The 27,367-nt window shown below is 53.2% G+C and overlaps 3 protein-coding genes across 9 annotated transcripts in view; all 3 read right to left on the bottom strand.

The window, feature by feature from the left end:
- Positions 1-15,321, bottom strand: part of CABIN1 (calcineurin binding protein 1) — a 100,344-nt gene extending 85,023 nt beyond the window's left edge. For 4 of the 6 annotated variants that reach the window (XM_061169923.1, XM_061169928.1, XM_061169926.1 and 1 more), the window contains exons 1-7: positions 15,294-15,321; positions 6,506-6,587; positions 5,937-6,029; positions 4,775-4,888; positions 4,035-4,169; positions 3,092-3,272; positions 794-923 (exon numbers count right to left, since the gene is read on the bottom strand). In XM_061169923.1, coding sequence (XP_061025906.1) covers positions 794-923; positions 3,092-3,272; positions 4,035-4,169; positions 4,775-4,888; positions 5,937-6,029; positions 6,506-6,587; positions 15,294-15,304 — 746 coding nt within the window. In that variant the 5' untranslated portion in view covers positions 15,305-15,321. Of the gene's footprint in view, positions 1-793; positions 924-3,091; positions 3,273-4,034; positions 4,170-4,774; positions 4,889-5,936; positions 6,030-6,505; positions 6,588-7,916; positions 7,984-14,883; positions 14,938-15,293 lie in introns of those variants that run through there. The other 2 variants (XM_061169924.1, XM_061169925.1) reach the window with 2 other exon arrangements.
- A 1,680-nt stretch (positions 15,322-17,001) lies between these two features.
- On the bottom strand, positions 17,002-19,626 carry LOC133075423 (D-dopachrome decarboxylase). Its single transcript, XM_061169663.1, has 3 exons — positions 19,375-19,626; positions 18,873-19,048; positions 17,002-17,254 (listed from the first exon to the last, which is right to left on the bottom strand). Exons 1-3 carry the CDS (start codon positions 19,480-19,482, stop codon positions 17,182-17,184), a joined length of 357 nt encoding a protein of 118 aa, XP_061025646.1. The 5' UTR covers positions 19,483-19,626; the 3' UTR covers positions 17,002-17,181.
- Positions 19,627-21,606: 1,980 nt separating this feature from the next.
- LOC133075520 (glutathione S-transferase theta-3-like) lies at positions 21,607-27,082 on the bottom strand. Of its 2 annotated transcripts, XM_061169812.1 has the most exons (5): positions 26,890-27,082; positions 25,425-25,512; positions 24,726-24,876; positions 22,370-22,546; positions 21,607-22,040 (listed from the first exon to the last, which is right to left on the bottom strand). In XM_061169812.1, exons 1-5 carry the CDS (start codon positions 26,999-27,001, stop codon positions 21,846-21,848), a joined length of 723 nt encoding a protein of 240 aa, XP_061025795.1. In that variant the 5' UTR covers positions 27,002-27,082; the 3' UTR covers positions 21,607-21,845. The 2 variants fall into 2 exon arrangements, with proteins under 2 accessions (XP_061025795.1, XP_061025794.1); XM_061169811.1 differs by lacking the exon at positions 26,890-27,082 and having other exon boundaries at positions 25,425-26,225.
- Between the last annotated feature and the right edge of the window lie 285 nt (positions 27,083-27,367).

Below are 27,367 nucleotides of genomic sequence, written 5' to 3'. Positions count from 1 at the left end.
GTGCCCTCCTCCCCACAGGGCTCCCCCGTGGAGCCACACGCTTATGGACTCATCATCTGTCCTACATGCTCATCAACCACCTCTCCAAAGAAGGTCAGCTCCCTCAGGACAGATGTGAATAAGAGGCACAGTCTTACGAGGGATAAACACCAATATAACCACACTCCCAACCGGTGAGCTCCCAGGGCCAAGGAAATACCAGAGGGCACAGAAGTTGGTTCCACTGGAGGATGGGCGGGGAGGCAGCCCGAACTTGGAAAGCTGCCAAGAGGGGATGTGGGGCTTGGAATACGAAGGGGCACAAAGACACAATAGGGAGAGGTGGGGATTCCAGGTGAGGGCACTGTGGGAGCCAGGGTGCAGGACCAGACAGGACACAGCAGGGCCCTGGGACAGCTCTCCTCTTGGGGGAGGGAGAAACATGAGGAGAACTGGGGGGTCAGACTGCAAAGGGCCTCCTGGGCGACGCTGCCGAGCATGAGCCTCATCCCGGAGGCAGGCACAGTGGCCCGATTAGAGGCAGGCCGGGCAACACAGGAAGCACAGCCTCGGAAAGGGGTAGGGTGGGCAGCGAGGAGCGAGGTGAACAAGGCTGCCGTGAGCACCCAGAGGAGAGCCGCAGGGCAGCGGGGAAGGAGGGCAGCAGGGAAGGAGGGCGGCGGACAGGCAGAGGCACTGCCCATATGAGGTGCGTAGGGAAACAATAAACCAAGCAGATAAGAGCCGTTTGCCAAGCGAGGGGCCTCAACAGCCCCCAGCCGCTGGGGGAGGAGGTGGCGGGCTGCAGACTCACCATTTCAGGAACATCCGGAGGGAGTCCTGGCGGAGACACGGTTGCTCCTCGAAGATCTTCTCCTTGAGAACCAGCCCCTTGCTGTAGCGGCAGTCCTTCTCCAAAGCTTTGCAAATGAAGTACAGACAAGCTGGCCAGGAAAGAAACAGGCGTGACCTCCAAGCTGCACTCTGACTCTCTGGCCTTGCCAGTGACGCCAGGGAAGTAGTCCCTGCTCTGGAGTCCAAGAAACACCAGGTAAATGGCGACAAGACACCACTTTAATCCATCCAATCGGGAACGATTTTTGAAAATAATAATACCAAGATCGAGGGGCAAAGGCCCACACTGCCAGGGAGGACGGCTGAACAACCTTTCTGGGGAAACATGGGCATCAAACACAGACCCTCAGCCCAGCAAGCCCACCTCGAGGAAACCCTTCGGGAACCAGCTGTCGGCAAACTGGAGTACGGCCGCCAGCTCCTCTCTGCCTGGGCACCGGACAGCCCCGTGCCCCGCCCAGCTCCAGAGTCTGAGTGTGGGTGCAAGGCACTCCCATCAGGAATAACCAGAGAAGGATGGAGCGGGGGAGGAGGAAGGAAAGCTAGAGCAGAAGCAGAGACGCCACGCGGAAGTCAGGGAGAAGAGCAGCGGGAGAGCGGTGCCCACGCCACAAGCAGGAGGGGGTCTGGGCTGCCCCGCCAGCCGCCCATTGAACTAGGGACAGGGGGCCCAGAGGTTCCCGCCTAACCGGAAGGAGGAGGAGGACATGGTTTCCTCTGGGAAGGTGGTGGGAGCAGAGAGAAAACCAGGGGGGCACCAATCCTCTGGATGGGCTGGTCAGCAGCAGCAGAGCTGACCGCACCCGCAGCAGAGGGAGGCCTGCCTACTCCTCTCGAGCGCCCATGTACCGGCTGCTCATACCCTGGGGCTTCGATGTGGTTCTGCGGCTCTCATAGACACATAAACCGCTCTGTCCTCCAAACCCATCTTCCCGCCAAGACTTCAGCTTATCAAGTGCGGCTTCTCCAGGAGAGAGAACTGAGCCTGGTGCCGGAGAGAAGGCGGGACGCTGAGGCTGGGGCCTCCAGGGGGCACCCAAGCTCCAGGAAGAGCCCGGGGAGAGACCCACAGTCACTGAAGATGAAAGCACTGGAGTCAAAACGGGCGATCCACACCACGGGCGCAGACATCCACGGAAGGACACGCCCGAGAACGTTTGCGTGGAGGGACATAAGGGCCCAAGTCCAGAAATGACCCCACATGCAAGCACGCGATGGTCAGAGGGTGCAGAGGAGGGCAGACGGCAGAGGCCCCACAGCAAAGGGGCAGGGAGAAGGCACCCGCCCCCGCCCGGGCCCACCTGGAGGAGGCGACAGAGGGCTGAGCTGGCTCTGGGGACACAGGGAGAAGTCAGGGTCACCTCGGGCGGGGACAACTGGGAAGGGGCCACAGCAGCCTGCCCCTGGGGCACGCCGACCCCACCGCCAGCCCTGTGCTGCGCGCGGTTCACCTGACTATACAGAGCTACCGACGGAGTCCCGTGGGTGGCGGGCAGGGCCCAGCTTCCCAGCCTCCGCTACCCCATCCTGCTCCACCTGCTCGATGTGCCCTTAGAAAGAGAAGGAAAAGCCTCGAAGAGTCAGCCTTCCAGCTGTAACCTTCAACGTGAGGACAAGTGCTGGCAGCAGGTCTGTCCTGAAAAGAATGAGCAGGCCGCGCCAGGACCGCCTGTGCCCGAGGCCAGATGCCCTGCGCCTGGCCCTGCCCGGGGCCCTCCCACAGAGCTGCCTGGAGGAGCTGGCCCAAGAGGCCCAGAACCCCAACAGCGCCCGCCTTGGGACAGCCCGTGAGGGGTCGAGCAGAGGGCCAGGCGGGGTCAGAGAGTGAAGCAATTGGAAGGCAGACAGGGCTCCGTCTGGCACAGATCTTTCCAGCAGCCCTGCTGCTCTGTGGAAGGACCAGCTGCTAAAAGGAGGGAGTGAGCTCCCGGCACCGGGAGTCAGGCTGCAGCCGCTAGGCCGTCTGTCAGCAACTTATAAGAACAGGCACAGGACGGGACACCGCAGAGACGAAATGAGAGACTGAAGGGAAAACCGCTCAGAGGACATGCTTCCTACTACAATGCATGGGGTAAGTCTCAACCGAGAAAGAAAGACAAGCAGAGTAAAGCAGGGAAGCAAAGGCATCTCCATTTCCCCTGAAGGTGGGGCAGAAAGCCCTTCGGTGTTAACTCTGGCTCCAAGCTCATCCAGGCCTCCCGCTCTCCTCGGTCCCAATGCACAAGCACGTGGCAGAAAGCAGCGACGCCCCACTCACTGGTGTAATCGCTGAGGGTGTACAGGACAGTGATGAGGTTGTCCAAGCAGGGCCAGTGGTCAGGATTGCACCGCAGCCCTTCCTCAAAAGCGTGGCGAGCCAGGGGGACCCGGATGAGCCTCAGGGCCACGTGTCCGATTTTATACCAGAGGTTGACGTCCGTGGAGTCCAGCATGACCGCCTGGTAGCAGCACAGCAGAGGCACACTCAGTCAGCTCCCCAGAGCGGGCATCCATGGTGGCAGGAGGGCACAGCACCAGCCCAGCCACCCAGACTGCCCAAAGAATGACAAGGAAGTCACGTGGACCAATTTATCTAATGCTCTTAATACATTCTGTCACTCTGAACACCTGTATTCCATACATATTTGATATGTAAAAGAAGTGCAAGAAGTAGAATTAAAAGAAAATACAGAAGCCTTCTGGGATTCTAGAAACAGCATGGGTGGGAGACAGACGTGGGTTCATATCCATACTCCCACACTGCCCAGCAGCGTGACCGCCAGCCTCAGTATCCTCATCCCTAAAATGAGGATAAAGACGCCCTCCTTGCCAGAGGGCGTGAGGGTGAGCATGGGTATGGTGCTGGCGCCTCAGAGGTGCCCACACAGGTAAGCCGGCCTGACAGAAATAATGGCAGTACGAGTCTGAGTAGGTACTGGGTGCCAGGGATCAGGCTCTGTGTTCAGCACCCTCTTTATATCACTCCAACTCTATGGTGTAGACCTGGAGACCCAGAGAAATGAAGCAATCACCCATGGTCATGTGTGCCCTGCGTGGCAGAGGAAGAACACACATGCACCCCTCTCTGAACCTGCTACTGTCACCCACTGCCTGGGGCCTCGGGCACTACAGCTGACACAGCACCACACACTCTTGAACCAACCAGACCACAACCCCACCCCTCCCCCAAGAACACCCAAAGACCCGGCCGAGGGGAGCACCTCCAGGTAGAACTCCATGGCTGTCTCCAGGTCCTCCCTCTGGGCGGCCAGCTGGGCCAGGTTCTTAAACGTGGAGTACTTCAGCATCAGCCCAGGGTGTTTCAACCCCTCCTTCTCATCACCAGATGAAACTGCCTGAGAGCAAAGCAAACAGAGGAGCAAAGTGACACCCAGGCCCTGAAGCCTCAGCCAGCAGTCAGCAGGACACCTGGCTTCAGGGCTGGCTTCTGCCACAGGCCCTCGGGCCAGTCCGGTGCCACCCTCCACTGGAAAATGAAAGCGTGGCCCCAGATGTCCTTTAAGGGCCCCCCAGTTCCGAGCACACAGAGGAGAAAGGCCAGACCACCAAGAGGCGGTTTGCGGGCCGTCTGGGCACCAAAAGACACAGAGGGAACCCTCCCGGCACTACCGCCATGCCTGAGGGCCCAAGCCTAGATGGTGACATTTACAGCATCGGTAAGCCAGCCGGCAGCTCCCGCGTGCCACTCCCAGCTCTGATGCTTCACTAGCTGCATGGCTTTGAGCCAACACCTCGCTAAGCCTCCGTCTCCACACTGTGAACTGGGGACAATGCACCCGCACTTGGCAGAGTGGCTGTGAAGACCAAGTAGGAAGAGCAGCTGGCATTTACGGAGCTCTTACTCTGCACCTAGAACCGTTCTGCATGCTTCTCTGGACTCACCCAACCCTCAGAGCAAGCAGGCGGGGAAGCTGGGGGCAGAGGGCCTCTGGGGCCTCACCTCTCGCAGCAGGCGCGCCTCCAGGAGCTCGTGGTAGGCCTTGGCGGACTCCTCAAACTGGTCGTGCTTCTGCAGATCCAGGGCCTTGTGGTACAAGGCAAAAGCCTCTGCTTCCTGCAAACCAAGACAGGAGACATTTTCACACAGCACAAAGGTTTGTCTTTTTAAGCCGACAATGTGTGAGAGGGGGCTGCCGTCAAGGCCATGTTACTCGTCAGCTGCACGCTCTGTGGTGGAAACAGTCCTAATGCTCCAAGCTCGCAGGAGTTCATCACTGGGAGAAGAGCCCCTCAGCAGCCCCCCAAGGAGACACGAGCAGCACGGGCTCACCTGAGTCTAAGCAACAGCAGAAGGCAGGCTGAGGGCACAGAGCAGAGCAATGCCAAGGTTCTGTGAGCCTCGCTGACCCTTTCTGGGAGAGTGGCCCCACCAGCCGGAATAACCCAGGGACTCCGAGAGAGAAGGGAAAGCTTCCACTGCTTTCTATGTGCCGCTCTGCCTCAGCCTGCTCGCTGCCGGGAGGGGCAGAGGGGGCACTGGGCAGGCTAAGCCCCACTGACACCCCTGAGGGCCGGGGACCACTGACTAGCAGTGTCTGCGAGGGCTCCACACTGTCCTGGCTTCTCCCGAGAAGGGGGAGGTGTATGCTTATTCCAGGGAAAACAAAGACCGGAGCAAACCCTTGTTATATTCGCGTAGGACGTGGGGGGAGAGACGGCCGAGAGGAAGGCAGGCAGGCTGGAATGGAAGTGGTGCCGGACCTCGTGGCAGAGAGGAAAGACCAAGAATCCGTGCTCCCCACAGACCACCAGTGAGACCTGGGCTAGGCAGCACCCTCCGGGGCCTCCCCCTGGAAAGTGATGTGCTGCCGTCCCCCGGGTGTGCCAGCTCCTGAGGCCCACACAGACAACCGGCTGAGTGAAGAGCCAGCCCCGGCTGCAGAAGGGCCCACGCACACTCAGAATAAACAGTGTGACCATCCTCAGCGTGACCCTCTCTAAGTGAAGCAGGTCAAACAGGAGATGGAGAGCCGGCCATCTCTGTAAACAGGGTTTTCCTCTAAAATCCCATTCAGGAGATATCAGGATGCATCTGAAACATGGTGCCACCCACAGAAATGAGAATCAAGGTCCAGCTGCAGAGAAGCCCATGGACCACACACCTGCGCCTCCTTTGTCTGGGTCTTGTGACTTTTAAAGCTTCCTTCATGATCATCCTCAACCGTGGAGCTGGCATTTAAGGCTGCGATTCGAATCTAGAAGCAGAGGTTTGACGGAAGAGTTGCTTTTAGATGAGACGTGTCTCGTCTCTTCAATAACCCACAACGCGCACAACACTCTGTAACACACTCGGCCTCAAACAGCTACGGCTTCCCCAGATGCGGAGGAAAAGGAGGACTGGCACATTCTGAGGGAACCACACCAACCTGTTCAGGGAGCACGTCCACTACAAAAGGAACAGGCTGGGGACACCCCAGCGGTGGCCCGACACAGCAGAAGACCCAGGCATCAGAAAAACAGATTCCAATGACACGGGATAACTGTGTGCCTCTCTAGCCATGGTGATGCGGCCCTGCAAACCACCCAACAGGAGAGCGGGCACCCACACCCTCGAGGGTGCCAAGAGCCCTCCGGGGAGGAAGGCTGCCCCATTCGGACAGCCTTCAGGGCCCATCCAAGAACACGCCCCTCGCCCCGGAGCACCGCAGAGCAGGTGAGCATCAGCACATACCATAGTCAGAGGCTTCAGCACACCGCCCAGCGCCGCCCAGCAATGCCCAGCACCAGCAGGGCAGTGCCAGCCCACGCGGCTCCTATGGAGGAAGCAGAACAGGCTGAGGGAGGGCCCGGGAAGCACCAGGTCACCAGGAACCCGTGTCCAAACCCACAGGCCTCCCGGCTCTGAGCACACAGGCTAGTGGGCCTCGGGATGGCTCTTCAGTCTGTCACCCTGGTCCTTGGGACAGAGTGCCCGCCTTTGCCAGACCAGGGGCCAGGGACAGAGGGGAGTGAGACCGACATCTGCCCCCAGGGTTCACTGCTCAGCAGAGGTAACAGATCGATAAACAATTATTTTTTCAAAAGTTGAATGAAATAAAGAGAAACACAGGCAACAGGTGGAGAACAAGTCATTCGAAGGGATGGAGGAAGGTGAAGGAGGAAGCCCTGTGTTAAGCCCCAGGAAGGGAAAGCAGTGGGGTGGAGGGCGGGGAGGCAGAGGCAGGGGGCCTGGAGGGTGGGAGGGAAATACAAAAGGAAAAGAATTAGAGGTAGGCAGACCAGTGTGAAATCTGCTAAAAAAATGACAGGATTGGTGAGGACGTGGAGAAATCAGAACCTCATCCACTGCAGATGGGAACGAAAAATGGTGAAACCCGTCTGGCAATTGCTCAGAACGTCAAACACAGAAATTCCACCCCCAAGAGAAATGAAAACATGTCCACACCAAAACTTGTTCATGAATGTTCACAGCAGCATTACTCATGACAGATTAAAGGTGGAAACAACCCAAATGTCCGTCAGCTGACAAATGGATAAAGAAAATGTGGTATGTCCATACAATGGATTATCATTCAGTGATAAAACAAATTAAAGTACTGGTACTTGCTACAACATGGATGAACCTTGAAAACACGCTAAATGAAGGAAGCCATTCACGAAGGCCACATATTGTCTGATTCCATTTATACAAAATGTCCAGAATAGGCAAATCTATAGAACCAGAAAGTAGAGTAGGCTAGGGGAGAGGGACACATGGGGAGTGACTACTACCACGTACAGGGCTTCTTTCTGGGGTGATGAAAATGTTCTGAAATTGATGGTGGTGATGGTTGCACAACTCTGTGGATACACTTACACTCACTGAATTGTATACCCTACATAGGCGAGCTGTATGGTCTGTGAACTATGTGCTGCTATTAAACAAAGAGATGCCAGGAGCCTGGCTGGGGAAGTGGCACTGGGGACAGAGGGGGGGACACGTTCCAGGAGGAAAACTCACAGAATGGGGCCCCTGGGAGGCTGGAGGGAGCAGCAGGGGTGCCGGGTAACAGCGGGGGTTCCGGCCCGCGGGTCAGGGAGGAAGAGGCAGCACCACCAAACAAGCCAGTCAGGGCAGAGGAGGGAGCTAGGAAAAGTCCCACCTGAGAGGCTGGCAGAAGGCCCCGAAGGGCCCAGCAGGCAGTGGAAATGAGCCTTGGCAGAGACTGAACACGTGCTCCACATGTATAAAATAAAAAGACCACTGCTACTGCCAACAGAGCTCACAGCTACGACCTTCACAATGGGCTCTGAGTTCTCCAAGGGTTCCTACAAGGAAGAAAGAAAGTACAGTCTTCTCCACAGACAAGGAAGACTCAAACCCCACGAGGCTGATAGCTATTTTATCTCCTGGGTTCCACATTTAGAAAAAAGAATTCTGCTGATTAACTCTGGAAACTGCTGCTTGACCATAAACTATGCTACGATAGGCACTGTGACCACCACACAATCTGGAAAAAAAAAGATGATAAAAGTAGAAACTATAGCACTAAAACCCTGTACCTAGGGAAAACACACACACATCCCAAGGGGCAGTGTCCCTGTGAAGAGCAAAGGGAGAGAATGAAGTCCCTGTCAACTCTGGGTGGTGTCTTTCAGTCGACATTTCAGAGGCCAAACCAGCTTCCCCAAGGACTCACTCTTCTCTGGGAGTGGATTTCCACACGTGCCTTTGATTGTGGACAGATCAGGCTTCACAGCAACCGATTCAGCTGCCAGATTCTGGACTAAGGAAGAAAGGCCCTCCCTCCACCCCTGCTCCCCACCAAGGCAGCATATGTTGCCTGAAGACCAGTATGGGACCCGCGCCTCATGCCCTCAGCCCTCCCCCCCCACCCTCCTCCCTCGCCATGCACTGATGCCTGGCAGCTCTAGCAAACTGCTCCCGTTCTTTGTTGAAAGGGTTATGGAGAGATTTTGCTTCCTTTTGTCTCGTTTGTTTAAAATTGAAATTAGTTATTTTCTTCTGCTGGACAGTATTAAATAGACCAGGATGTTGAGTTATCTGCTAGACTGCAGTAAAACACACACACACACACACACACACACATGCACTAACAAGTGCTGACGAGGATGTGGAGAAATTGGAACCCTTGTGAATAAGATTCAGCCTTAAAAAGGAAGGACCCTCTGACACATGCTACATGGATTAACCCTGAAGACATTATGTTAAGGGAAATAAGCCAGTAACAAAACTATGATTCCATTTATATGGGGTACCTAAAATAGGCAAATTCATAAAGACAGGAAGTAGAATGGTGGTTGCCAAGGCTGGCGGGAGGGAAGGATGGGGAGGTACTGTTTAGTGGGCAGAGTTTCCATTTGGGAAGATGAGGTGGATGCTGGTGATGATTGCACAACCACGTGGATGCGTTTAATGCTATGGAACTGCACACTTAAATATAGTTAAAGTGGTACATTTCATGTTAAGTATACTTTCCCAAAGTTTAAAAAAAAAAAATCCAAAGGATAGAAAAACAAAAGCCTGATAGAAAAGTGGGGAAAAGATGTGAGCAAACAATTCACACACACAAAAAAAGACATACAACTGGCTCTCAAACATATGAAAAAATGTTGGAACTCACTCATAATTAGAGAGATGCAAATTAAAACAACATTGAAACTCCATTTCTCCTCTACCACATTGGCCAAAAGTGAGGCAGGAAAGCACACCCTAGTGGTGAGGTTGTGGGCAAACAGGCACTACTCTCAGGCATCGCTGGGTGGGAATGCAAATTGGTACGACCTCTCTGGAGAGGAATTTGACAATAGCTAACAAAATGACCTTTGTTACCTTGTTACACTTACCTTTCAACCCAGCAGTTCTGGGAATCTACCCTGAAGACATACTTCAAACAACATAAAAATACATATGCACAGGGTTATTCACCGCAGCAGTTTGCAACTGCAAGATATTGGAAACAACCTAAATGTCCACAGACAATAGAGTGGATGAATAAATAAACTATGATACAACCACACAATGAAGCAATACACAGCTGCAAAATTAGTGAGAAAATGTTCATAGCAGTATTATTCATAATAACCAAAAAGTAGAAACAACCCAAATGTCCATCAACTGATGAATGGATAAATAAAATGTGGTCTATCTGTACAATGGAATATTATTCAGCCATAAAAAGGAATGGAGTACTGACAACACAGATGAACCATGAAAACATGATGCTCAGTGAAGGAAGCAGCAACAGACCACACAACATATGATCCCACTTCTATGAAATGTCCAGAAAAGGCATATCTACATACGCAGAAAGTACATTAGTGAATGCCTAGGGCTGGGGGAGGAGGTGATGGGAAGTGAGTGTTAATAGACACAGGGTTCCTTTTGGGGGGATAAAAATGTTCTAAAATTGATTGTGGTGATACCTGCACAACTCTGTGAATATACTAAACACCAATGAATTGTAAACTTTAAATGGGTACATTGTATGGTATATAAATTATATATCAATAAAACTGTTTTTTAAAAAATGAATAGGAGGGACTTCCCTGGTAGCACAGTGGTTAAGAACACAGGTTCGAGCCCTGGTCCGGGAAGATCCCACATGCTGCAGAGCAACTAAGCCCGTGCGCCACAACTACTGAGCCCTCATGTCACAACTACTGAAGCCTGCAACAAGAGAAGCCACCACAATGAGAAGCCCGCACACCGCAAAGAAGAATAGCCCCCGCTCGCCGCAACTACAGAGAGCCTGCGTGCAGCAATGAAGACCCAAAGCAGCCAAAAATAAATAAATTTAATAAATAAATTTTTAAAAAATGAATAGGATATCTATGAACAGATACAGGGTGATTTTCAAGACATACTGTTAAGTAAAAAAAAAGCAAATACAAATATTTATAGCATGCCACCCTTCATATAAGAAAGAAGAGGATATAAGAAAATACACAAGCATCTATTCTTTGTGCAAAAGAAACATGAAAGGACAATCCAGGTACCAGAGAGATCAGTTAGTTACAGGAGGTGAGTGGAAAGGGGTGCAGGGGAGAACGGGAATGGGTGGAGGGGATGCGGAGGGAAGGACCCTTCTCTGCGTATACCTTGTGCACAGCTCTGACTCTGAGAGCCACGGTCACGTGTCATACTCCAAAAATAAACAATCAAAATCAACTAGGATCTAGGGGGGACCTAAAATGGAATATAAATACTAGTAATGAACCTGTTGTATCACAAATAACATAACCACACTGAAGGGGATGAGGAAGAAAAGAACAAACCTGTATAAAACAGTATCTTGACTGGATACCTCAAGGCTAAAGACAAAAAGGAGCTTCGATTCCAGGGTTGGGGCAGAGAAAATACAAGACGAGCCTGGAACATCTTGTGGTGCCTGAAGGTAAGTAAGTACTCAAAAAAATGATGAGGGTTTGTTGATAGGACACAGCGGCTAACCTGAAGGAGACCCTAAATAGCCAAAGCCAAACAGTGAGCAACAAAATAACGGTAAGATTAGATTTTAACTCACAGAATAAAATGAATATCCTTGGGTCCATACTGATATAAATAAATAATCAAATAAATAAATAAATGAGAGAAGGAATAGCTCTTCCTTCAACTGAATTTCAATGAATAAATGCAGAAGGAAAGAAACATAATTACCTTTAGGCAAAGGCCACAAAGATCCACAGATGGATGCTAAGGTCAGTGGGTACAGATTTGCCAGAACCAAAATTTGCATCCTCTCAAAGTATCTCCCCCAGAGATACTTACTAACTACAAGGGAAAAAATTGTAACTTTACAGTGTTGAAACCTGGCAGACACCAACTAAACCAAGCAATGAAAGTAAACGTCACCAGTAATGAAACATGTCTACCTCCTGAACTCCTTGATATGATGCACTGAGGACACCATGTTTGTGTTATTCTGGCCTAAAATGCATAACTTCACTCCAATCATGAGAAAACATCACACAAGCCTAAGCTGAGGGATATTAGACAAAATAACTGATCAGTACTTTTAAAAAGTAGCAAGGTCAAGAAGTTAAGAAAAGACTAAAAAACTGTTAAGGACTAAGGTGGAGACTATGGAGAAATGACTAAATGCATACGGAATCTTGGATACAATCCTGGGATGAAAATAGACCATTGGAAAAACTGGTAAAATTCCAACCAAGTCTGTAGTTGAGTTAATAATATTGTATCAATACTAGTTTTCTGTTCCTGATAATTGTGCTAGGATTATATAAGATGTTAACATTAGGGAAGCAGCATGAGAGACACATGGAAACTCACTGTATTATTGTTGCAACTTTTCTCTAAATCTAAAAGTAGTTTAAAAGACAACCTACAGAATGGAAGAAAATATTTGCAAATGGTGCATGTGACAAGGAATGAATCTCCAAAATATACAAAAACAGCTCCTACAGCTCAATATCAAAAAAAACAACCCAATAAAAAAATGGGCTGAAGATCTAAATAGACATTCCTCCAAAGAAGACATACAGATGGCCAAAAGACACATGAAAAGATGCTCAACATTGCTAATTATTAAAGAAGTGCATATCAAAACTACAATGAGGCATCACCTCACACAGTCAGAATGGCCATCATTAAAAAGTCTACAAGGCTTCCCTAGTGGCGCAGTGGTTAAGAATCCGCCTGCCAATGCAGGGGACATGGGTTCAAGCCGTGGTCCGGGAAGATCCCACATGCCGCGGAGCAACTAAGCCCGTGCACCACAACTACTGAGCCTGCGCTCTGGAGCCTGTGAGCCACAGCTACTGAGCCCATGTGCCACAACTACTGAAGCCCACGCACCTAGAGCCCGTGCTCCGCGACAACAGAAGCCACCTTAACGAGAGGCCTACCCACCGCAACAAAGAGTAGCCCCCCGATTGCCGCAACTAAAAAGAAAGCCCACGTGCAGCAACAAAGTCCCAACGCAGCCATAAATAAATAAATAAATAAATGTATAAAAATAAATAAAGTGTTAAAAAAAAAAAGTCTACAAATACAGAGCCCACGCACTCTGGAGCCCACGCACCACAACTAGAGAGAAGCCCACGCACCGCAACCAAGAGTCCGCGCCCTGTAACAAAAGATCCCGCGTACCAAAACTAAGACCAGACGCAGACAAAAAAATAAGGAAACTAAATAAATTAAATAAATATTTTTTAAAAAAAGAATGAAATAATGCCATTTGCAGCAACACGGATGAACCTAGAGGTTATCATACTAAGTAAGACAAAGAAAGACAAATATCATATGATATTGCTTATATGTGTAATCTAAAAAAAAAAAAAAAGATACAAATGAACTTATATACCACAAAGAAATAGACCCACAGACATAGAAAACAAACTTATGGTTACCAAAGCGGGGGGGATAAATTGAGAGTTTGGGATTAACAGATACACACTACTATATATAAAATAGATGACCAACAGGGACCTACTGTATAGCACAGGGAACTGTACTCAATATTTTGTAATAACCTATAAGGGAAATGAATCTGAAAAAAATAGATATATATGTATGTATAACCAAATCACTTTGCTGTACACCTGAAACTAACACAACATTGTAAATCAACTATACTTCAATAAAAACACACACAAAGTAGTTTAAAATAAAAACTTTACAAAGAAATAACCATTTGAGATTATATATTTATCATCTGTAAGCAATGTGAGAATAAAGACCATAGCCATATTATTCACCACAAACCCTAGAAACCACAAAAAGGAGTTTAAACAAAAAAAGCTACTGTATAAAGATGAGAAGGGAAGTATCTTGTACTCATTTCTCAGTCTCCCAGCAGAACAGTTGCATTTTCTCAGAACAGCACATTCAGGAGTTAAACCTCACAAGTTTTCAAACTCTTTATAGTTTTCATGTCCTTCAGAACACATAACAACAGCACACTTTGAGCACCTCGTACCCTGATCCAGTGGTAAGTGGTGATGTTTACTAGCAGGCTCTGGCCTGGGAGTCGGGAAGCCTAGGTCTTAATAAGCTCAGTTGGGGCACTACCCGGCTGTGTGACTGACATGGCATAAGATACACCCTCTGGGTCTCAGTTTCCTCTACTGCATGAGTCTTTGGACTAAATCAGGTGTCTGCAAGCTCACTAGCCTACTGTTTCCATACAGCCCAAGAGCAAAGAATGATTTTTACATTTTTAAATGATTGAAAAACTTCGTGACACGTGAAAATTACATAAAACTTACATAAAATTCAAATTTCAGTGTCCCTAAATAAAATTTCATTGAAACACCACCACTCTCTTACATACTGTCTTTGGCTGCGACCACAGTACTGAGTAAAGTATAGCACCCAAATACTTATACTATAGTAAGTATACTCATACTTACTTTAGCCACAAGACATACTACTACTATAAAAATCATTATATCTACAACCAAAGTTTGCCGACCCCTGAACGAGACCACTCCGAGGATACTCCAGTTCTAAGAACGGTTATGAGTCACTCAGAAGGAAGCCCAGCCGCATGGAATCCGCATACACAGCACGACCTGTAGTAACCCAGGCCCCCAAAGGTGAAGGGGCCCCCAGAGCCCCTTGTGCAGACACCTGCCAGCAACAGGAAGCTCTATCCGGCCCGGGTCCGCCTCCTCGGGGCGGTGGGGCAGTCAAGGCTTGCAGTTTGGAGCCAATGGCCCACGGGGGAGCCGGGGACTCGGGACAAGCGGCTGCACGTCCTCTCGGCCTCAGTTTCCACCCGTGAGGGGCGCTCACCGCGCAGCGCCGCCGTGAAGGTGAAGTAGAAGGACACGAGACGGTGGTCCGCGCGGGGCCCGGCACCGCAGCCGCAGACCGGACGGCGGCTCCCGCTGCGGCCACTGTGACCCCTGCCCCCACGCGGAGCCCCTCTCAGCCCCCCGGGACGAGCAGGAGCCGACGAGAGGCCCGCGCGACAGCGGGGCCCAGTCGGGCCGCTCCGGGTCCCGGCTTCGGTTTCCCCACGAGGAGCCCCAGCGACCGCCCGGCCGGACCCCGCGCCCACCGCCCCTCAAGCCCCCGCCCCCGGCAGGGCAGAACCGCGCCCCCACCCGGGGCCGCCCCAAACCCGCTGCCAGCGAACTCACCAGGCGTCTCCACGGCAACCGCCTGTCCGCCCGACCCCCGCGCCTGCCGGCTGCGCGCCTCACAACAAGGCGCGCTCCCATTGGCTCCGGAGCCGGCTCCACCAGCCAGTCGGCAAGCGCTCACGCACCGCCCGCAGAGCTGGCGCGCGAGGACCCTGCAGGCGGCCGGCGTAACCCTGCACTTCGGCCTGAGCGCGGCTGGGGGCTCAGCGCCCGCTGCTATCCGAATCCCGCCCGCTCCCTCCCCACCGCTCGTCGTACCCGGGAAGCGCCGAGCTCGGGGCCTGGCCCGCAGCAGCTGCCAAGTGACGGCCGCACTACTGTTACAACCTGCGACAGCTGTTCTGAAGGCCGTGGAAACCTGGGGACACTTGGAGGGAACCGGGGCCGGAAGAGCATTCTCACATTACCTGGACCTCATCTCGTTCCGAAAAGGATTTGAAACCTAAAAGTCACAGATACAAGCAACTACTGAAGCAAAAGAAAAAGGGGGAGGGGGAGCGGGGGATGAACGGACCGGGGAGGAAGTGACAGAACAGAGCCGGAAGGAGGGCCCAGCGTTGACGGGTTTCTGACCAGGGCCTGGGACACAGGGAGCTAAGCGTTTTAGGGAAGGGCTTCACACTGGTTGACATTCATAGCGGCTTGAGTCCAGCAAGAATGACTTAAAGAACGAATGTTATGGCTTTTTCTTTGACTTTATTTATAGACAGTAAAACCATGGTGAAGAACTCACAGACGGTTCAGTACAGTAAAGCTTTAATGATATGCTAGTAGATAAAAAAAATTGAGTCGCCAACCTGGATTTTTGAGAGGAGTATAAGGGGCAGGGTTGGGTTAAACAGCATAAACAGATGGTTTCAAACTTTCGTGGATGACTTGCAACCTTGTATGCAGCTCCCACCACTGAGCTGTATCTTGAAAGATGCTCTGGAGTGAAACTTGAAAAAAGATGGGAAGGGTGGTGCAAGCAGGAGGGAGCTAGCTGTGTGGCAAGGTTTTGAGTTGAGAAACACTGCTGGCCATGCAGGAGCCTCATGCAGCATGGTGTTATCAGGGGGTAAAACTCAGGGCCACAACGGGGAGAGGTAATGCCCGCGTGGGGGGAGGGGCCAGTCCTCACAGCAAACAGATGACATCACTCACAATAGTGGGGATGAGATTGAAGCTTGGGAGACCAGATCGGAGGCTCTTACCTTATGGTCCTGGCAAGGGTTAGGCCTGAATCCCTCCTTAGGCACTTCAACCATTCATTTGCATTCAACCCACAAACATTCCCTGAGCCCCTTTGGGAAGCAAGACATCCATGTTGGCAGAAGGAATGAGAGCAGAAACAGCTGGGACAGCAAGCCAGGGAAAGGAACTCCAAGCTATAGCTTTTAACAAGTCCTCAGCGGTGGTCAGGTAAACACAGCAGGCACAGGCACATTCTTTTGGAAACTAACTTATTAACCAGGTGGACTGCATAGACTGAAAATCTCAATTTGGTATTTCATTGGTGCACAAGGATGATCAAAGCTTTAATTGTGCAGAGAAACATAGCGCCCAGAGATGTAAACTCTGCATCCGGAAGGAAACTGAAAAGGCGACTTCCTTTGGGCTACCCCCACCCCACCTGTATATCCTCTGAAATGCAAAAGCATGGTATGTTCTTTAGATGGGGGGGGCGGGATCCTATTCATTCCATTTCTAGAAGCAGATGTTGCATTTCTGGGTTTGCCATTCTGGGACATGGATTTTCACAAGGCACGCAGCTACACTGAATTCTCTTCAAGACTCACTGGAGAAGGTGAAGTTTGGCAATGTCCAGGGAAGGTCCCTGAAGCCCAGGCTGAGGACAGGAACATCTGGTCAGCAGAGTCTGCAGGAAGGCCCAGGCTGGACCAGCTGCCAGCTCCTCCCCACCAGCCTGAACATGGGCATCGGGAGCAGGGCCTCCAGGCTGAGTCCTCCACCCTCTGATTTGGGCAGCCGAGATACAAGACATGAAACAGAGGCCCTGAAGACAGGAACATCCCACCTCCCAGGTTCCCTAAGGTCCCCACCTCATAAACCAACCCTGCTGCCCAGGGTGGCCCAGAATGCCGGGGGAGGGTAAAGGGAAGTAGAGAAGTCATGTTTGAGAGACAACGCTCTTCATTTATTTGTCATAAGGATGGGGAAGAGGACCGTGAGGTCACAGGCCTGTCTGCACGTGGGGGTGCCAGAAGCTGGTATCCACCAGGCCCTCACTCTGCCAGGAGGCCTCTCTGGAAGGGGCTGCCAGCTCACAGATGCCCTGGACGCCCTCCACGCCAGTCATAAAAAGGTCATGACTGTCCCCTTCTTGCCGATCTGCCAGGGCTCCAAGGGGAGAAAGCGGATAATTATCCTTCAGGAGACAGAGAAAAAGATGTCATCAGCTCCTTGGCTAATGCCTCACATTCCAAGACCCCTAGCCAGGTACTCCCACCATGGGCTCCCAGGCCAGCCTGCCTTAGCCCACCAGCCATTTTGCAAGCCTGTCTCAACCCATTAATGCTCTCCGCCCAACCCCCGACAGGGCAGTGGGCATGTCAAGGTTGGGATGGTGACTGCACATCATCATCACCCACCAAGAACAGACTCTCAACATGGCGGCCTCTGTGGTCACTGTATGCTCTGTCTGCGTGTTCACAGGGGAGCCCTGTCTTCCAAACTGCAGGCCCCATGGGGGCATCTACAGTGCCCAAGCTGCCTGTTTTCGCAAAGCCTGGCTCAAGAACGCCAGGCACAGGGTGACTCCCCCCACCACCCCTGTAATGTCTGTGGAGTGAGTGAGTGTGCCCCTCTCACAAAAGTGATAGGAAGTTCCTCATGAAGAAACAGGATACCTGGGATAGCCTGGGACCAAGGAGGTATATGTGACAACCTCAGTTTTCCCATCTGTAAATAGGCAAAATGGAGGTTATCTACCTCATGGGGATGGCATGTCCATACGAGGGGTGTGGAGAGGGGGACAAAACTTCTAAGGATCAAATGGGATCAGGCATGTGAGTTACCTATGGAGTATCTGGCACATGGTAAATTACACATTACTTATGTTGTTAGAATTATTATCACTCCCCAGCTTGAGGACCAGGTCTGAGCACCCCCCAGAAGTAACCATTCTTCACCAGCCTTTCTGGGCCAATGAAGGCTCCATTCTGGAAGGTTCCTTCAAGCTTCTCATATACTTAGTTCCTCGTAGGCATGGAATTGGCTCAGGAATATTTTTCACCCAGGAAGCAACTTTAACCTTGCCACAGAATACCAGGTTTGGGAGCTGTAGGTGTTCTTGGGAATCGTTTAATCCATGCCTCTCTATTCACAGAAGAGAAGGCTACAAACCAGAGATGGTTCACTTCCAGGTTTGTGTGGATCCTCCAGCTGCATGGGACCCAGAACCCAGATCTCCAGACATTCAGGCCAATGCTCTTTCCACTACTCTGTGGCGCTCCCAGGAACCTTACCTGGGACCTAATTGGGCCATAGGCCCAAAGGTCACAGCCTCAGGACATACCCAGAATCCCTCGACCAGCTTGGAGAAGCTCTAGAAAATTACACCTGTTTCCCTAAGATGTGGGGAAGCCTGAAGGCAGATGATAAATGGCCTTGGTTTTGTCAGGGTAACAACATCCTGCCCTACCAGGTGTCAAGGCAGGTGCAGTATAGTGCCATCCCATGCAGTACCCCCAGGGAGTGGTTAAAGGAGAGCCTTCCCACTTCACAGATGGAAACACTGAGGTCCTGGAGGCCACACCTTGCCCAGGTGTCACAGGGACCACTACAGAGCCAGGAATTCACTCAATTCCACTACCACTCTCAAGGTGGGCCCACCACCGGGGGGCGCAAGGCACCCTGCGGCACCACATCCTTCTAGCGAAGGGTGGGGAATTAATTTTTTCCCCAACCTTAGGAAGGGCCTCAAGTCAGATCCCTGCCCCGTCTCGCGGAAGTCCCAAGAGGGTCCTCTCCCTGCCCCTACGCACCGATCCTGGGCCAGGTCTAGCTCCTTGGTGAGAAACTCGAAGAGGCGGGCACTGTGGCCGCTGTTCTCCTCGGCCGTGCCCACCACACCGATGGAGGAGACGAGCAGCTGCGCGCCGGGCTCCGCCGAGCCGTTAACCGCCATGGCCAGGCCGGGCCGCACCGTCACGTTCACGCGCTGCGGGGACACGAAAGTTTCGCCTGAAGCCGGTGTAGGCCGGGATGGTGCTGAGGACCGGGGATCGCGGAGTGGGGGAGCGCGGGCCCCGCGGGATCAGGGCTGGGGGCACGGGCCGGGGTCCTTGGAGGTCACGTCGGGGTCATGGCTGGACAAGGCGACAGGCAGCAGACGTGGCGGCTGGGGCCGCGGGGTCTTGGAGAGCGGGAGGTCAGACTTGGCGGGCGCGGAAGAGTCAGGGTCGCGGTGGGGAAGCCGGAGGGCGGACAGAGCCCGACCCCATCCGCCAACCTCCTCCCTCTCCGTGCTCCCCTGCCCATACTCACGTCCTCAGGCTTGCCCAGGATGGCGGCAGTGGCCGCGCAGAGCCGCTTCTCTAGTCCCGCGGGCACACGGCCGGCGGGCAAGTTCGTGTCCAGCTCAACAAACGGCATTTCTAGCGGGAAGGCGCGAGAAAAGCCGCCAGGGAGAAACAAAGCACGAAGTCCAGGTGTGTGATCTCCAGGATAGGGCTGTAGGGAGCAGGGGCGGGGCGCCGCGGAAACCCGCTCCTCATTGGCTGGGCAGGTACACAGCGTCCTCCGATTAGCTGCCTAGACTACACCCCCGGCTTCGGCCGACAGCCTCCGCGTGCGACGGCGCTGATTTCCGGAAGTGCTGTAGCCCGGCTGGCTCCGAGTAACCCCACCCCCAACGAGACATTGGCCGCTCCAGGCCCCGCCCACAGCCAGGCCCCGCCCCCGCTCCCGCTCCAGCCACACTGGCCGAGGTTTCCGGTCTCCTGCGGCTTTCCGGCGCTACTGTGGTCGTCTGCTTCTTAGCCAATATTTAGATGGCGGTCTGAACACCACCCCCCCCCCAAACACACACACCTGTAGGAGCCTTCCCCAGGCTCCACCCTAAAAACGTTACCTCGTCACGGAGGCTTAAAATTATTTTTAAATGGGTTGCCTCCAAGTCAGGCAACTTCACGTTCCATGTGTGAATCTGCACTTCTTTTGATCAGGACACCTGGTGATACATGTGGGCTCGAGTTGGGCTGGGCAGAGACCCTCGGGCTCCCTGCATCCCTACCTGGCCCCCAAAGACATCTACCTTTGTGGCCTCTTGTGCCTGTGCCAACCTTGCCTCACGGTGAAGGACAGCCCACCGGGGGGTGAGAGCCGCCAAGTCCCAGTAGAATTACCAGCAATGTTTACGGGACCCTATGTTTTTATAGGTGAAACAAAAGTTGTTATTTAAAATGTGGAAGTCGGACTTCCCTGGTGGTGCAGTGGTTTAGAATCCGCCTGCCAATGCAAGGGACACAGTTTCGAGCCCTAGTCCCGGAAGACCCCACATGCCACGGAGCAACTAAGCCCGTGCCCCCAACTATTGAGCCTGCACTCTAGAGCCCATGAGCCACAACTACTGAAGGCCGTTCCCCTACAGCCCATGCTCCGCAACAAGAGAAGCCACCGCAATGAGAGGCCTGCGCACCACAACGAAGAGTAGCCCCCACTCACCACAACTAGGGAAAGCCTGCGCACAGCAAGAAAGGCCCAATGCAGCCAAATTAATTAATTAATTAATTAAAACAAAAAACCGTGTAAGTCTGTTGAGGTAGCCAAACATGGTACTCTCAGCTGCGTTGTAAAGTTGTTTGAATTGTAAATGACAAAGATAATTGAAATTGTATGGGTGTATATGAACAATTTCAATTACACATCTAAAATTCTATTTAAGTGCACATATTAAAGGAGCCTCTATGGGAGGCAGGCAGGCTGAGGCTCTGTCTGTCCATGACCCTGTCTCCTTCGTTTATTAGATGATTCAGATATCAGAGGGTCTAGGACACAAGACAGGTAGATTGTGACCATCCTGAGGGACAGGTGACAAGTCTGGGACCCAGGGTGTAGCTTGGAGAAGACAGTGGCCGGGGTTACGAGTAGGCAAGGGAGAGCAAAGCCCCTCAGCAGCACCAGGAGGGCCAGGAACTAACCTGAAATCTCCCTCCCTGCAAGGAGGTTCATGAACCAGCCCTGCACCCCACCTGTGGGAGACAGCGTCACCCCAGAGGGAGGAGAGAGACCTAGGGGACTGAGGTGATTCCTGATTGTGACTCTCTTTACCAAGTCAACTGTGACATGTGCCAGCCCAGGGGGCATGGAACCAGCTCCCTGCCAGGACTGAGGGAGGGAAGCTTTGGGGCTGAGGAGCCCAGAGGGGTCACCTGACTTGGCCTAGGGTGAGAAGTTGGAGGAATTCTCCCTGGAGAAGGACGTGGTAACAAATGCCAAAAGACCAGGAAGAGCACCAGGCAGGAAAGGTGAGGGGGAGCCCGGTAAGCAGCAGAAATAGGCTGAGCCAAGGCCAGGAGGCCAAGGAGGAAGCTGGGAGTTGGTGCTGGGGCGGGGGGTGGAGCCAGGAAAATGGTGGGCTACTGGGGGAAACCAGAGGGGGTGCCCTGGAGGGACGGGGGCAAGGCCTCAAATGTAAAGTTCAGTGACTCATCCTTTGTCCTTTAGCCTCAGGGCAGTGAGGCACCAAGGTAAGTTTCAAACAGGAGAGGGCCGGGGTCAGGGTCACATCTGTGTTTACTAAAGCTATTTCCAGAGGTCACATGGAAGTCAGCGTGCAAGGGGTAAGGGTGAAGTTGGCAGGCGGACAGAAGAAGGAACACAGGACTGGCGTGTGGAAGACACTGTGGACCGGACTCTGCGCAGGTGTCTCGCTCACAGCCAAGGGGAGGCAGTGCCATTTCTTTATTCTGAGGACAGAGCTCCGTCGACGGTGGCTCTGCAGGCCCACCTGGTACTCACTGCAACAAAAGCTGCGCCAAGGGCTTCAGCCTCTCCTTCATGGCAGTGTCGGCTGGAGGCAGGTCCTTAGCCTTCATGATGACCGCGTGGGCCTCCTGGAAGAGGTCCTCCCCCACCGCAGCTTCCACGCGCTGGCGCCACGCAGCCAGCTTAGGCCGGCTTTTGAAGATGTCACAGCCGGTGCTGACAGGCTATGGGAGAGGGAGCCGGGTAGAGGGGTGGGACCCAGGGAAGCACAAGGCAGCATGTCCCAACTTAGGGATCCCTTGGGTGGATTTTCCCTCCTCTGCCACACGGGTGATAGGCTGGGGCTTCTCCTCCAGGAAATACCGAGAAGCTGCTCAATATCCCTGCAGGGTGGGGTTTTTAAGCCCCTTTTTACAGATGAGGACGCTGAGGCTCAGAGGGGGAAGTGACCCGCCCAGAGCCCCCCAACCAGAAAGGGCAATGTGAGCTGGTACATTGGCTCTCTCCCAGGGTACCCCAATGCCCAGCTGGCCCCCCACCCCACGACACTCACATGCATCAGCTCTGTGATGGCCACCAAGTCTGCCACTGAGATGTGAGGCCCAGAAAGGAAGTCCTGGTCCTTCAGGAACTTGTCCTCAAGCAGCTGCAGGCACCTGTCCAGCTCGGCCAGAGTAGATGCCAGTGTCTCAGGGGGCACCCGTTGGCCCAGTAACACAGGGAACAACATCTGGTAGGCGGGCAGGCAGAGGGAGGGCTCAGGGTCTGCCCAAGGCCCAGCATGGTTCCTGCTCTCATTCCACCTATCAGCCATCCTTCGCATTTCTCCTCACTCCAGTCTACCATTTCCCGCCCATGGCCACTACCAGTCCAGGCCTTATCCCTTACTCAGGCACAGATAGCCTCCACCTCTTCCTGGGTCATCACATCGGGCAGCCGGGGGATACTTCGGCAATCCAAGTCTGCCTATATCTTCTCCCTGCATAAAGCCTTCCATGGCTCCCTGGTGCCCTCACCGCAAAGGCCTCAACACAGGGCAGCAGCCATCCTCTCCCACCCCACCTCCCACTCCACCCCAGGCTTCTCAAATGGGAATTTGCGTGCGGATCCCTCTGGGATGTGGTTCAAGTGTACGGTCCTAATCAGTACACCTGGGTGGGGCCTGAGACTCTGCATTTCCAAGCTCCCAGGTGACGCTCATGCTCCTGGCCCATGGCCCACACTCTGAGTAGCAAACATCTATACTCACTCTCCTGGACTTCTCTCCATTCTGCCCTCAAATGCACCGGGCTTCCCCCCCCCACCACAGCTTGTAAAGCTATGGAAATCTTCTTTGTGCCAAATGGACCCCCAGAGGGAATTCCCTGGCCGTCCAGTGGTTAGACTTCCGCGCTCACTGCCGAGGGCCTGGGTTTCATCTCTGGTCAGGGAACTAAGATCCCACAAGCTGCATGGCCAAAAACAACAACAACAACAACAACAACAACAAATGGGCCCCCAGAACAGTGGTTCCATACATGCAGCAGGGGCCAGCTCACACTCCCTCACACACACAGGGAGCCTGCTCTGTGCCAGACACTATGTAAGTGCTTTACCAATAATAACTCAGAGTTCACATTTCAAAAACCTCTGCACGTTTGATAAGTAAAAATGGTATCTGCATGCTCTTTTAATGTGCATTTGCTTGATTTTTACTGAAGTTACATGTTTTCATCCATTTATTGACTCTTTCTCTCTGTCCTTCAGTTACATCTCTGCTGGTTTCTTCTGCGCATTTTTCTCCTGTGTTTTGATGGGCTTCTAAGAGCATCTTATTTCTTTTTTAAAGCATATTTATTTATTTATTTATTTTATTTATTTATTGATGCGTTGGGTCTTCGTTGCTGCGCCCAGGCTTTCTCTAGTTGCAGCGAGTGGGGGCTACTCTTCCTTGTGGTGCGCGGGCTTCTCATTTTGGTGGCTTCGCTTGTTGCAGAGCACGGGCTCTAGGCGCGCGGGCTTCAGTAGTTGCGGCATGTGGATTCTGGACTTCTCCGGTGGCGTAGTGGTTAAGAATCCGCCCACCAGTGCAGGGGACACGGGTTCGAGCCCTGGTCTGGGAAGATCCCACATGCCGCGGAGCAGCTAAGCCCGTGTGCCACAACTACTGAGCCCGCACTCTGCAACTACTGAAGCCCGCATGCCACAACTACTGAATCCCGTGCGCCTAGAACCGGTGCTCTGCAACAAGAGAAGCCACTGCAATGAGAAGCCCGCGCACCGCAACGAAGAGTAGCCCCCGCTCACCACAACTAGAGAAAGCCCGCGTGCAGCAACAAAGACCCAACGCAGCCAAAAATAAAAATAAAAAATAAAAAATAAAATTTTTTTAATGTTCTTTCTAACATTTCTTTGCCAAGATCTTTCCCAGTTTTTTTGCTTGTTTTCATTCTTTTTTTTTTCTTACACAGATTTTGTGTAAAATCGATCAGCCTTTTCTTTAAGTCTCCCACTGTTACTAGGCTTATAAATCCTTGCATACCCAGAAATCAGATCAACATTTAGTGAAATATCTTATTTCTTCCTACTTTGAGTTTTTTCGCTTAACACCTCTCCATCTGGAAAGTACATGTGTAGCAAAGTGAAGGTTTGATTCTTTTCTCTCCCAAAAGACGATATTCCCAGGCAGCCTGGAGTGTGCAAAAGGGCACAAGATTAATTTCCAGCAGCTCAGGAATCAAGACATATTGGGGGAGTCATTCCCAGGCTCTGTGCCTTGGTTTCCCCTCTGGGAAACAAGTTGGTTGCCCTGGAGCATCTCTGGCATTCTAGAATTTAGTGTTCTCAGGTCTCAGGTCTGAATGGAATGCTTTCGACAGAAAGCACCATCCCCTGGTCACCGAGGAAGGGCTCCCTGCTCCAAAGCTCACCTTCTGCCACATGGTCCGGGTGCAGCTTGTTCGCAGGGCCGTGTGCTGCCACGCCAGGTACTCATCCACACGGGCTCGGGCCTGCAGGTCCTGGGGGTACCAGTGGTCGGGGGCCTCATACTTGCGGGTCAGATACAGCAGGATGGCCACACTGGGGGACACGGTGGGTGCAGGGGACATGCCCCAGTCACTCTTTAACCATTCCACAGGGGCCAGGCCCTGGGTGGGGCCAGTCCCTGCTCCTCACATAACTTTCCCCAGCTCCTGGGGGTGGAGCATTTCACTGTTTCTGGTACAGAGTAGGAGTGTGAGGCTCAGAGAGGTTAAGTGACAGCCAGGATCACACAGCTCTATGTTGGGCCATCCTATCATCAGGACTAAGGGCACCAAGTGAAAAACAAAATGTCATGAGATTTCAGAAAGTGGGCGTACGCTCAGAGAAATCTCCCATGAGGAAGCAGTGCCCAACATGTGTCCCGAAGGATGAGAGTGACTCCAATACCATTCCCCAACATCTCCAGGGCAGGGACAGCACCAGGAGGAAGACCAGGCGCCCCTCCCAGCCCTGGGCAGCTCTGCTGACTTCAACCCACTCTCCACCCTAGGGCTGGCAAGGGGCTCAGGGCACACAAGCCATGATCCAAGCCATCAACGGTGGACACACAGATGGCTGACTGGTGCAGCCAAGGGACCCGTTACCTCTCAGCCAAGGTGAAGTCCCCATCCTTCAAGGCTGGCACCTTCCTCAGGGGGTTCACCTGGGCAAAGTCATCGCTGTAGTGCTGACCTGTGGGAGAGACCAGTGAGGCAGGTGGGGAGAACTCTGAGCCCTCTGAGGTCTCTGCCCACCCCCTACCCCAATGTCCAGGCACCAACTTTCTGAGGCCTCCATCCAGGTGGGGCATCAGAGAAGACGAGGCCACTCTACTGGTCAGCGGATCACACACGCTGAGCCTGCCGGAGGTCCCCCCTTCCTGTGTCCACCCCCACCTTGGAACCTGGGTCAAGTAGCATCTCAGTTTGGACTTGGGAGGAGGGTGATTCACTGCAGCTGTAATCCACCCCAGCCCCGGCCAACTCCATCCACGCATCAGACACTCTAGCCTCCTCCCTGGGCTCTAGGCTTGTCCGCTGCAGTCCCCCTCTCTATGCCAACTGGGTGACCTGTCTACACCCCAGAGCTCCAGCCACACCTGCTCCCGGCCCTCAGCAAACCTCGCTCTCACCAGCAATACCTGCCCGACTCAGCCACTCAACCTCTTGCAGGTCAGCTCCTCTTTCTTTCTTGTGCCAAACCTTCAAGGCTCCTCCCCCACAGGGATTCCCAGGTCTGAATCATATCTGCATACCTCCCTGGCCCGGGCCAGTGCAGAGGGTACACCAAGTAATGTATGCGGAGTCCGAGGGCTTCAGTGGAGCCGGGATCCAGCCTGGCCGTAGGACCGCCTGTGGGCCTCTTTGCCCTTCTACTGCATGGATGGAATCACCCCTACCCATCCTCCCTCTAGAAATTGCCTCTGTGCCCAGCCCCCACCCCAAGGAGCATTGAAAAGTCAGAGCAACCTGGCATCAAAGCAGCTGGTGGCTCACGCTGGGGCACCAGAGGCAGAAGGTGGGCAGGCTCAGCCAAGCAGGGGTCTCCCTTCGGGCCTGCAGGAGGGGCTCTGAATCCAGAGCTTATCCTACTGTCCAGTTACAGCCCTGCCCCCTCCCCGGATTTTGTATAAGTGGAGGGGACCTAGGCAGGCATAGGTAGGAGTAAAGAGGAGACCAGATGCAGGTGTCCAACCTCCTCCTGCCAGCAGACCCAGAAACTCAAGAGACGGGGGCTGCTTCCACTGGGAATGAGGAGGCAGTTCACTGTTTTCTCCAAGCCCAGGTGTGGAGGTGTTGGAGCTGTCACTCCACTTCCCGCGGCCCCACACCCCCACACCCCCACTGCTCTCTACCTGCTCTGCTCCTTCTTAACCTGTATTTTGAAGAACGGTTAGTATTCACTAGGCAAAGGTTAAGACTCTGAAAATACACAACTTATAGGCGAAGCCACGGTTTCCGACTGGAGTCTGTCTCTTGCCGTCTGTCTGCGCAGGCCGCCTGACCGTGGAGCCCCGGGAGTCCGTGTGCACACAGGGGCCCAGACCCCGGGCCTGCCTGCCGGGCCCACCTTTGAGCAGGTCCACGGTGCGCAGCTCGAAGGGGATGCCGTTCTTCTTGGCGAAGATGTAGACGGCGCGGCAAGGCTGGGACAGCAAGTCCAGGTAGAGCTGCAGGCCCATGGCGGGGGCGGGGGTTAGGATTAGTGCAGGACTGGGGCAGAAACGGCGGGCAGAGTCCACCGGCCACCCAGCCGGCGGCCGCGCGCAGCCTGATTACTCGCGCCCGGCCACGCCCTCCCCGCCCATTGGATGGTGCCGGAGAACTTTGGACCAATCAGCGGCGGCCTCGCTCTCCCGCCTTGCCTCTCCGGAGTTCTGGGCTGGGGTCCCTTTCCTGGTGGGGAGGGTACAGGGAGACGGACTCTGACAGCTTCTCGCCTCCAGGTCAATCCCCTAACCCGGACTTCAATGTCTACCAGAGTCAAATGGGGCGGGGGGATGATATTGTGGGGACGACGTTGAGGGCGCTTCCAACGCAGACACTCA

Source organism: Eubalaena glacialis, chromosome 15, assembly GCF_028564815.1.
Source record: "Eubalaena glacialis isolate mEubGla1 chromosome 15, mEubGla1.1.hap2.+ XY, whole genome shotgun sequence".
NCBI lineage: Eukaryota > Metazoa > Chordata > Mammalia > Artiodactyla > Balaenidae > Eubalaena > Eubalaena glacialis.
The sequence above is the reverse complement of the archived record's forward strand: the minus strand, read 5'-3'. Positions and strand labels throughout refer to the sequence as shown.

Coding starts and splice junctions, on each gene's coding strand:
- LOC133075520 (XM_061169811.1), bottom strand. CDS start 25,816: ATGCGTGGATGGAGTTGGCCGGGGCTGGGGTGGATTACAGCTGCAGTG. Junction 24,877..25,424: donor GACTTCACCTTGGCTGAGAG/GTAACGGGTCCC, acceptor CGTGTCCCCCAG/TGTGGCCATCCTGCTGTATC. Junction 22,041..22,369: donor CCATCACAGAGCTGATGCAT/GTGAGTGTCGTG, acceptor CCTCTCCCATAG/CCTGTCAGCACCGGCTGTGA.
- LOC133075423 (XM_061169663.1), bottom strand. CDS start 19,482: ATGCCGTTTGTTGAGCTGGACACGAACTTGCCCGCCGGCCGTGTGCCC. Junction 19,049..19,374: donor TCCTGGGCAAGCCTGAGGAC/GTGAGTATGGGC, acceptor GTGTCCCCGCAG/CGCGTGAACGTGACGGTGCG. Junction 17,255..18,872: donor CTAGACCTGGCCCAGGATCG/GTGCGTAGGGGC, acceptor TGTCTCCTGAAG/GATAATTATCCGCTTTCTCC.